Genomic DNA, 11,566 nt, shown 5'->3' on the forward strand with positions numbered 1-11,566 from the left:
GCTAAAAGTAGCAAAAGGCTAGCTAAAATAGCAAAAGACTAGTTAAAAGTAGCAAAAGACTAGCTAAAAGTAGTAAATGATTAGCTAAAGTAGCAAAATGCCAGCTAAAAGTAGCAAAAGGTTAGCTAAAATAGCGAAAGACTAGTTAAAAGTAGCAAAAGGCTAGCTAAAAGTAGCAAAAAGCTAACTGAAAGTTAAATGTAATCACAAGTTATTGTAAAAGCTAAAACTTGCAAAGTTCTAGCTATAAGCAGAAAAATGTTAGGTTAAAGCTAAAAATGGTAAAAGGCTTGCTAAAACTAACAACATGCTAATTAAAAGCCAAAGTAGCAAAAGGTTAGCCAAAAATCTCAAAAGACTAGTTAAAAGTCAAAACTAGCTAAATGCTTGGTAAAAGCTACAAGTAACAAAAGGCTAAAAGCTGAAAACAGCTAAATTCTAGCAAATTGATAAATAAATAAAGGAAAAGGCTAATAACTAAAAGGGATTAAAAAAAGTTAGCTAAATATGTTAAAATGTAGCTGGATGCAAAACTAACAAAAGGCTGGCTAAAAGCTAAAAATAGTAAAATTGATTGCAACAAGCTAAAAAAGTTACTAAACGTTAGCTAAAAACTAAATGTAATAACATTTTTGCTAAAAAATTAATTATAGTAAAGGTTAGCTAAATGGTAATGTTGCTAAATGCTAAATGTTGTAGAAGGCTAAAACGATAAGTTGCACAAAGTTAGCTAAAAGTAGCAAAAAATATCTAGAAGCTAAAAGTATTAAAATGCTAATTGAAAACCGCAATAAGTTAGTCAAAAATATCAAAAGGCTACCTAAAAACAAAAGTAGCAAAAGACTAACTAAAAGCTGAAAAGAGCAAAATTCTGGCAAAAAGCTAAAAAAGCAAAAGGCAAAGCAAAATTCCCTAAATTGGAATTGTGTTAAAAAGTTAGCTAAATGTATTCAAACGGTAACTCGATGCTGAAACTAACAAAAGATTGGCTAAAAGTAGAACATTTGGTAGCAAAAACCTAAAAATTACTAAACGCTAACTAAAAGCTAAATGTAACAAAATTGTAGCAAAAAAGTTAATTGTAGCAAAGATTAGCTAAAAGTTAATGTTAAATGTATTAAAAGGCGAAAAAATCAGGGAGCTTGAGGCTAGCTAAAAGTAGCAAAACATTATTTAGAAGCTAAAAGTATTAAATTGCTCATTTAAAGCCGCATTAAGTTAGTTGAAATTAAATCAAGTCTAGATAAAAACGTAAGTAGCAAAAGAGTAGCTAAAAGTAGCAAGAAGCTAACTAAAAGCTGAATCTAATAAAAGATTTGTTAAAAGCATAAAATAACAAAAGGGTACCTAAAAGCTTCAGGCAGAACAGCTAAAATCTAAAAGTAGCATAAAAAGTCAAACAGATTTCAAAGTGACCAATTTATTTTGGATGAATTCACGTAGTTTTGTGTTTCTGTGTGGAAAACACGGCAGTAAAGTAAAAATATTTCATAATGTATAAAAGTTACAAAGCCCCAAAGTCATAGCAGCCGAACATTTTGATAAACAGCTAAAATGTCACAAAGTCTGCAGACGTGGCAGATTGCAAGAAAAGCAGTTGACAACGTTTCCCTCGTTCAGTCTGTTTATTTCTCGTGTGCTAACCGTGATGTCCGGTACCGGTCTGACCCGGTTGTGTCCTCAGGGTCCGACCCGTTTGCAGCTGTCCAAGCCTCTGATAGCAGCGGTGAGCGGTTTCGCCGTGGCTGGAGGTCTGGAGCTGGCTCTGCTGGCGGACCTGAGGGTGGTGGAGAAGAGCGCCGTCATGGGAGTGTTCTGCCGCAGGTTCGGTACGTTCTGTTCTGTTAGCAAAATATCTCACAAACAAGCGGACGGATTTCAACTGAACGCTCGGGGTGTAATCATTTGGGGTCAAGATGGCCGCCTAAAAGACAAAAGCAGTGTAATTTAGTCGGTTTTATAAACAGTGAGCTAAAGTTTGGCGTGGTAGTAGCTGAGGGTCGTCCCTGACGCATCACCCGAGCACGAACTCATCATATAACGTCTTTATGTAAAACTCAGCGAAAGTCAGTTTGATCCGTTCTGACTGAGAAACGATGCCTCCAGATGTTTATTCGCTTGTCGCGTGTTTTTCCACCGCAGCAGGACTACCGTTCTGTCCGGCCAGTCTTTAGAAAAAGTAAACACCTGAAAAAGCTGCAGACTGAAAAGAGCTCGGTTGGAGCAGGACGATGCGAACTCCGAACTACGTCGCTCAGCTGTTTGGGTCAACTTTTGGACCGTGTCTTCTTCTTTTACGACTGTCCTCGCGGCTTCGGCTGCGGAGACGGCAGGACGTGGAGCCGAAGAGGCCAGACGGGAAGATGCTGCAGCTTAGGTGGCTTTAATAAAAAGCAACACCAAATCCATCTTTTACATGTTCCATGTCTGCCTAATTTAGCTGCTTGAATGATCTACTTGTAGTATTTTAAATTATTTTTGCGCTTTTCTTCCCGTGCGCCGCGTTCCTCTGCTCCGGGGAGCCAAAATAACGGTGGGGAATTAAGTAAGCTCTGTGGTTTTTCATTTAGCTGCTCTGAAAATTCAAAGAGCAGCAGACGCTAATACCAGATTCCTGTGACACAACCCTCTCCTCCCTCTCATTTCCTCCCTGGCAGAGCAGAGGGGCCCTAGACAGGAAGCCGCAAGTTTCGGCAGCCAATGGCGTGCCAGGAAGCTGTCAGATCCTTGTGGTAGCCATTGGCCCACATCAGAGCAGCACGGCGAGCCTTTAAGGGGTTTTTCAACTCCAAAAGCCACCAGGGATTCCCTCCGGCTACGGCCATCTGTGCCCGACCCCAAAAATGGTTACAGAATTCAACCGCTAAACGGAAATAATTGTGAAGAGACACTGGATCTTTAAATAAACCGTGCGCCCCACAGAACTGCAGCGCTTTTCATGTAAAGGCGACGCTTAGGTTTCAATTGTTTAACGTTGGTGGGGGGGGGGGAGATACGGTTAAATGTGTCCCACATGGTCGTTTGGCATCATAAAGCTTTATTTTTTTTAAATAAACTAGTCTTCTCCCGCCTCGTTGACCTTCTAACGGTTTTATTTTCATGAAAAGCGTCGAGAAGCAGCAGGAAACGCTCCCGTCTGTGTGTAACACCCAACCCCACGAAACAGCTCGCCCGTGTTGACAAACGAGCCTCGCTGAGAATTAACGACTGGGAGGAAACGTGAGACTTAATGAGTAAAAACCGCAGCGACGCTTCTCCGTGCCTTCCCAACATACTTTCGAGCTGACGGAGGACGAAGAAGTAGACGCCGATTCAAAGCTCGAGATCAATTCGCAGCTCTGCCGTTTTGTATTTCTGCGTCTAATCGACCGAAGCTGCAAAGACGGACCGACTTTTTAAAAGCGCTGCATCTTTTACTTGTAACAGCAGATTCTTCTCCTTGAGCTTTCAAACCACTGACCCGGTTCCAAGTGTCCTTTCGTCCACGTGGACCCTGCTTCGGCAGCTACCACCCATCTTAATTATGTGTCCGAACAGGACAAACCACAGGACAAAAACAAGGAAGATCCAGCGTCAGTGTCCTGGCGTGAGACGCCGCAGGACTCTAGGACAGAGCCGAGAATCGACTCCTGAACCTTTTAAACACAAGCAGGTTTAAAAACGGACAAATGATCTATAGAATAGAGACATTTCAGTGCTTTTAGATGTTTTTATTTGTTAATACGAAGATGTAAATATCCCAGATAAAACATTCAGTCCAGTTTTAACAATTAAAGCTAGATAAAAGTTTGACATTAAAACAACTCGACACAAGGACAAGGGCGCTCTCCTGGGAAATTACAAGCCCGAGACGATAAGCCTCGCACGCTTACAGTCTAAACCTAGAACTGACAGTAAATTATAGCACAAAAGCTGCATTTATAGACGCCACGGTTGTATTTTGAGCTCCTCAGCAGCGGATATGAGATGCCGCGACGTATTTCTGGGATCAGGATCAGCCGAAGATCTTTCAAAAACACTGCAAACTGTAACGCCGGGCTACGAGACGCTCCCCAAAAAGAAAAATGCTGTTTCTGAGGAAATTGAGTGACATAAATAATAAGCGAGCCCCATTTGCGCGGCAGTGGAAAGCTGGCAGCGCGTCGTTTCCTCTCCCACTTATCAAGCCTGCCCAGCAGCCTCGGGCCGTGAAGCCAGGAGGTCACGGTCACCGGCGTTATCGTGCCACGTCTCTGTCCTCGCACACAAACACGAGGAGGCCGGGGGTGATAACAGAGGATGCAGTCACAAAGATGAAAAATAGAAAACAGAGTCCACTTCCTGGTATTAGGAGACAGATGATGTATGCTTTCAGGCGCAAAGAAAACAGGAGTTTGCTTTTTATAACAGCTTGAACAAACACGGACAAACAAAAACACGGCTGAGACGGCAGAGCTAAACTTTTTACATCACAAGTGTTAAAATATTGTCTTGGTAAATCCAAAGGAATTTATTACGCTGCTATTTTTTAGGGATGTACGATATTATCGGTATGGTATCGTATCGGCCGATATTAGCGATAAAGTTAAATATCGGACATCGGCCATTCCATCAAAATAACTCACCGATATAAAAGGCTTTTGTTTTAAGTTAGTTTTTAATTTAAGAAACTATCAAGTATTAACACACTACTACTTATGCACTTTTCGCTTGCGAACAGGTTGAGTTTAAATTTGTGAGAATTTACAAATTTGCACTGTTCGAGTGTTATCGTTGTGTTAGAAAACATAAACGTCTGTATTTGGTAGCAGCCAAACTGACAAAGACCATGCAGAATAATGTAGTATTTTAATTTCACAGCAAAGAAAGCTATGTAATCTCTGTTAGTAGGTCTAAGGAAAAAAATAAAAACAATAGAATCGGTATTGGTATCGGTTATCGGCTAAATAAGTTTTAACATATTGGCGTATCGGCCAAAAATCCAATATCGTGCGTCCCTACTATTTTACAATCTTGACACAAAATCGATCAGTGTCATTGATTCTTCTGCTACTGGTGACAGAAATCCAGAGATTTGGTAAATATTTTGTGTTCACAGTCAACTGGCCATCCAAATTCAAAAATAGCTGTAACTTCACTAAGTTCACAAATATTCAGCTAAAATTTGATGTGGTAGTAGCTGAGCTTTGCCCCAAACATACTTTAAATGTAATTCTTTAAAACCTTGCCTTTAGCTTTTAGAGTTAACTCAATTTAAGATGACCACCACAGCTGTTTGAGCATAGCCTACGCAAAAATTGCTACAACTAAGTGAATTTTACAGATATTGAGCTAAAATTGGTGTGGTAGTTGCTGACAGTCATTCACAACAAGATGCTCCAATATAATATAAAATCGCAAAAAAAAAAGTTTGACCAAATTGGCTTTGAAATTAGATGATTTTAGTCTAAAGCACTGGCAACATGAGTCACAATGAGGCAATTTGTCAATTCTGTGTATTAATTATTCATCTCTTCCACCCAAAAAGCTTCAAATTGGCTTCTCAGATCACGCTGTTGGTTGGTTTTCAAACCATCTCTCAGGTCAGAGGCAATGTGTTCGACATTAGTTCATCTAGCTACTTAACGGTCACGGTGTGCCGCAAGGCTCAGTTTTAGGACCCACTCTTTTTAATTGTGTACTTCTCAAACTGATAAGTAGTTTGTTGACATTTTCTAATATAATCACCTGGCCTGGCAACAAGCTAGTTTTGTTTATGAGAAAAATATATATTTTTTACTGGTTTGGAGTGACTCCAGCCTTATATTTAAAATGGGGAATCCCCAAGCTTCACGATGACACCAAACATTATATGAAGGGATTTCCCGACACTAGAAAATGGTCAATTTCAAAAGAAATTCCAAGGCTTATAGGACAAAGGATTATTTCTGAAGACATACCTGTTAGAAAACTTTGATCTAAAGGTAGATAATGAAGATTATGTGCTTTTTTTTCTGGGATTCCTCGATTGTGTCTTTATAGACTAAATTAGAACCAAAATGAACATTTTCACTTAATTTGCTCATTCCAACTCATTTTGCCAGCAGGGTCACATAGACTTTTCTTCAAGGACTGCTTGAACTTTTAACTATTAACACTTGAGTTCAATGCAAAGCAATAAATTTGAAAAATCCCGAACTGTTAATCGTAAATTTCTTTCTTATAATTTGATCTGTTCCTGTTAACATTTTCATGTAATTCGGCTACTGTTCACACGTCGAGGCCACATTTTCAGCCTTGGTGGACTTGTGTGACTGCCCCCTGGAAACTGCAACACACCATGTTATTAAATTGCAGAGATAAAGACATAAAATCAAACTAAGTGTACTGGACTCAGCTGTAACCCGGCCCAACTAAACCGTTTTCATTGATTTCCCAGCGAGGGAGCTTCCGGCTGAAGGTCTGATCTTCCACCGCTGTCCGTTTAGTCTGGAGTTTTCCGGAAACTGTTAATCCACATCAAACTTAATCACATTACCCTCATGGGAGCCCATTGCGGTGGGGCTAAGCTTTGATGTGGCCAGGGTGCCAGCAGGACCAGGAGCAGACCAGAATCCCCGAGTGTGTCACATTTCACAGCGTTCTTGGTTTAAAAGTTTGTGTGGACCGGAGGATGTTTGCTCACATCTTCTCCTGTGAAATATTTCACTGATATCTTGAGAACCTTTCAGTGGAAATACAAAGATGGCTTCACTTTATGGCAGAGAAACGAGTCCTTTTGAAGAATAAACCAGTACTAACTGGAAATAAATTATAGTATATCAAACATATTCACTTTAACAGCTGCTTACATTGTTGTTCAAACTGTAGCAGCAACACCTTTGCATCACCTGGTCAGATATTTAAATATTTTTTTCAGTTTATCCTAAAGTTTTCCAATCAACATGAACATCAGAAGAATTGGTGCTTCTAACGATTTAGTCGTTTCCTGGGTGGAATGATTACGCAACAGACAAGAACTGGGTGCACAAGTTTGAAATGATGATGGACTTCCTGTAAATAACAGATAAAATACATTCATCTGAATCTTTTAAAAGTAGCGCTGATGGTTCTAGAAGTCCTTTAACCTTGAAAAGACCCATTAAGTTCTTGCAGATCAGGATTGACTGCAGCTGGTAGTTTCCCATTGTCAGAATTTGTTTGACAGCGCTCACTGGATTGACCAACACTCGTTCTTCCCTCTAATATAAAAGGAAGTCGGTTTGGATGTTCAGGAACAATCCAGGACTCAGATCTGCCATGACACCGGTGTCCTTATCCACACCAAAGATGGCTTTACATCGTCACGGGCTTAAAGGACCAAGAAAGAACTCCCTGCTCCAATAGCAACACATTCAAGCTCAATAAAGAAAAGTTTGACAAGACAACGACTGAGCTTTTGGCCACAATGACAAGAAGTACATTTAGAGGAGTCAAGGTGAGGCTTTCAAACCTTAGAACACTGATTCAACTGTCAGGCATGGCGGTGGTAGTGTCATGCTGTGGCACAAAGTGAATGGAATAACGACGAAGGATGTCTACTCCCAAATTCTTCAACTTCACCTCAGATGAACAGCTGCATGGTTAAAGCCTGGCCACAGCTGGGTGTTCCAACCGGACAGTGATGCCGAACACATCAGATCTGGTTTCTGATGGGATCAATCACGCCAACATTAAACTTCTAGAACGGCCTTCCCAAAACCCCAACCCCAACCCAATTGGTAAATTAGATTACCGGTAGATTAGATTAGATATAACTTTACTGATCCCTTGGGAAGATTCCTTCATAGTCCTTCATTAGTGGACAACGATTAAGAGCTGGGTCCGTACCAGGAATCCATCCCATCCTGCCAAGAGTAATTACCAGTGCACCAAAAGTTTGTTGATGGCTACAAAATACCCACAATGCAACATTTAACCAAATATTAGTGGAGGGCGTTGATTTGTTTGACTCTATATGTATAACTTAGAGAATGAATTCAAACTTTATGGGTTTAAATAAATCATTAAAAGTCCCAAATTACTGATGCCCAAATACAAACTTCTGACCACAACTATAAATAGTTTAAATACTGGTCGGTCGTAATGACTCGAAGGCTGTAATCTCGAGCTAACTCATACCGAAGTGTGGAGTGTGTTGATAAAACACAAGAGTTCTTCTTTCCTCCAGTCAGATAAGCAGCGGTCGATGATCCAAGAAAAGAAAGACGCCTCTTCGTTTATAAAACAACACGCTCCACTGACTCACTGATAATACTTTGACAATGAGCTCCTTTTTTATTTTTATTCTTCTTACAATTTTAGCTCGGCACTGAGACATAAACGGCAAATTTGCGTTTTATTTTTCACACGCCGATCTTGCGTCTGGATCAACGCAGACATTCCCTCAGAGGATTTCCGGAAGTTCTTTGAAAGCAAGCACACCTTTTAGGGTTGAGAGCTACTTCAAGGAGCTGCTCGCCGACGTCTCAGCTTCTATTCATGCGGGACAAAGCCCAGGTCTGTCAAACAGAAAGCAGCCGAGACGGGACTATCGGAGGGGGGGAGGAGGTGCAGGAGACGGCTGCTGTGGATAAGGAGAGAGATCCTTCCGGTCGCTGATAGTGGTGGTGCCAACAGCAGCACCAAAGACAGCAAGACTGGAGGTCAACCTGCTTTATCACTTCGTCTTTGAGTCGGGCTTTGTCCTCCTCTGCCTCACTTCAGCTCTGTGCGCTTTTAGCTGTTTTCCAGTCAAGCATGTGTCTTTCTCTTCCCTCCCCTTGTCTGCCTCTTCCTGTATCTTGTAATTAGACTTTAGCTGTTAAAGACGTCCATGTCTCCTTATGTGACGAGGAGGCCAGAATTTTCAGATTTTGTGCAGGCTGTAATTTAATTTAAGCCATAAAAAAATATTAATAACTAGAAAAATGGCATTTTATGTGAAAGTGCAGAATGAAAGAAAACTGAAACTATGTTGTGAAAGGTAAAAGAAGCAAAAACACTTGCTAAAAGCCCAAAGTTGCAAAATGCTAGCTAAACACTAAACGTATAAACTGTAGTTATAAGTTAAATAAGTAAAAGGGTTAATGGCTGGCAAAACACTAAACGTAGCACAACAGAAGCTAGAAGCTAAATGTAGTAAAAGGATTCCCAAGTATAGTAAAAGGCTATCTCAAAGCTAAAGTAGTGAAGAGATTTCGAAACATTTAAAGAAGCAAAAGGCTAGCCAAAAGCTAAGATTAGTAGACGGGTAACTCAAAGTAGCTAAAAGGTAGCTTAATGCTAAAAGTAGTGAAACAGAAGCTTGAAGCTAAATGTAGTAAAAGGTTGGCTAAACAGTAAAAGTAGCAGTAACTAGAAGCTAAATGTAGCAAAAGGGAAGCTAAATGTAGTAAAAAGCTATCTTAAAGCTAAAGTAGTAAAACGGTTTATAAAAGTTAAAAAAGCAAAGGGCTAGCCAAAAGCTAAAAGTAGCAGAATGATAGCTAAAAGTGGCATTAAAAACAAATAAAGTAATAAATAATAATAAATCTTAATAAATAAATAATGAGTAATAAATCTTATGTATTTCTATGGGGATATTTGTATTAAAGTATAGGCCTACTAATTAAATGGTAAATGTAGCAAAAATGTTGCTTAAATGTAAAAATAGCATATGGCTAGCTAAAAAATGTGACGAACACTATAGAAAAGCAAAACGTAGCAAAAGTCTAAAGTAGCAATAAGCTTAGCCAAATGCTAAAGTAGCAATAGGCTAGCAAACGGCTAAAGGAAAAGCTTCCAAAATGATTTTTAGAAGCTAAAGTATCAAAATTGTGGCTAAGAGCTAAATGTAGCGCAAGGCTAGCTCGAAGATAAAAGTAACAATGCAGTAAAATTAAGTTAAAAGTAGTAAAATGCCAGCTAGAAGTTAAAATGTCAAAAGTATGACTTAAAGCTAAAACAGATTGATAGCTAAAAGCTAAATGAAGCAAAAGCAGATTTATAAGGAACACTGTTTGGGATTTCTTCAATAACTTCCCAAACAGTGGCAAATATAAGTTAGTACAAAAATCCATTTAGGTTCATAGACTTGAAAGCTACATTTCTGTTAATTGTAGGTTTTGTCAATTTTTATTTATATTCATTTTTATGTTGTGACATACAATTTTTGTGTTAACTAACGCGTGTTCTTAGTTTTAAAAGTCTTGGTTGTTCGTTAGCCTGAGTCGCTCCACAAGATTAGGTGAGAAAACACGAGAACCTTTGAAACGTCAAATGTTTTAAAGAAGAATTGTTGAATTGGATGAAATATTTAATGATGTGGAAAAAGAATTCCAGCCCAGCGAGCGGCAGAGATCCATATTTGGTTTGAATGCACATGCTTAACATACATGTTCCATGCTTGGATCATGTTGGGGTGAAAAAGGCAAGCTGTCAAAGTATAAATAGAATCAACGGGGTGAATAGTGGAACAGAAAAACCAGAAAGAAAACATGCCAATGTGGGGTTGTAGCGAAACATGTTGGACACATGTGCTCCCAATAAGTGTGGTCAGAAAGAATCGGTGACGTGGAAAAACGTGGATTCTGGACGGGAACTGAACTTTTAAAAGTTGGACAAATTGCAGGTGGGGCTCTTTAGAAATGAGGATAAACGTCATAATGTTTGACAAACACATTAACAGGGAAAGTCGAGAGTTTTCTTCTGAGCTTTTTTTCCAATCTGTGTTACTGCAAACATGTACGTAATCTTCAAATATATGTACAACCTATAAGCATGTTGCCTCCAGATACCTCCAAAAACCAGTTCTGATGTGTTTGGAACCATTAAAGTTGAACAATTTGAACTCCTTTAGCATTCCGTCAATTTTAGTACCACCGCATGATGGTACCTCCACCATGCCTGGCAGTTAATCCAGTGTTCTTAGGTTTGAAAGCCTCACCTTGACTTAATCTATGTCTCGTCTGACCATCAAGCTTTTCTCCAGGGGGAATTTTTGGCGGCTGCAGATTTCACTCCCAACTTGAAGGAGTTTCAGGAGCTCTTTTCTTGGTCCTCTTAGTCCACGGTGGTGCAAAACTGGCCTCACTGAGGACAGGGACACTGGTGTCCCAGCAGTTTCCAGTGCAGATTTGAGTCTTGCTGGTTTCTGAACATCCACACCAGTTTTCTTCCAGATGAGGGTGACAGATGAGTTTTGGTCTGTCCATTGAATGTTGTCCAACAAATCTTTTTGAGGCTGTCAAAGTTTGTCAAAGCAAGATCACAAACCAGAACTTAATGGATCTGGTCAAGTTGAGACCAGATCCATCGGCACCACTTGTTAGAAGATAAGCTGCAGGTGCAGGTATGTGGAAAAAGAACAGTTTAACCCTTGTATCGTCTTCCTTCCTTCCTTCCTTCCTTCCTTCCTTCCTTCCTTCCTTCCTTCCTTCCTTCCTTCCTTCCTTCCTTCCTTCCTTCCTTCCTTCCTTCCTTCCTTCCTTCCTTCCTTCCTTCCTTCCTTCCTTCCTTCCTTCCTTCCTTCCTTCCTTCCTTCCTTCCTTCCTTCCTTCCTTCCTTCCTTCCTTCCTTCCTTCCTTCCTTCCTTCCTTCCTTCCTTCCT

At 40.0% G+C, this 11,566-nt stretch overlaps 1 protein-coding gene across 1 annotated transcript in view; it reads left to right on the top strand.

The window, feature by feature from the left end:
- Nucleotides 1–11,566, top strand: part of zgc:101569 (uncharacterized protein LOC449822 homolog) — a 21,916-nt gene that overhangs the window by 5,984 nt on the left and 4,366 nt on the right. The window contains exon 4 of the mRNA XM_037693907.1: nt 1,685–1,829. Coding sequence (XP_037549835.1) covers nt 1,685–1,829 — 145 coding nt within the window. The remainder of the gene's footprint in view (nt 1–1,684; nt 1,830–11,566) is intronic.

This window comes from Nematolebias whitei, chromosome 20, assembly GCF_014905685.2.
Source record: "Nematolebias whitei isolate Nwh7 chromosome 20, NemWhi1, whole genome shotgun sequence".
Lineage (NCBI taxonomy): Eukaryota > Metazoa > Chordata > Actinopteri > Cyprinodontiformes > Rivulidae > Nematolebias > Nematolebias whitei.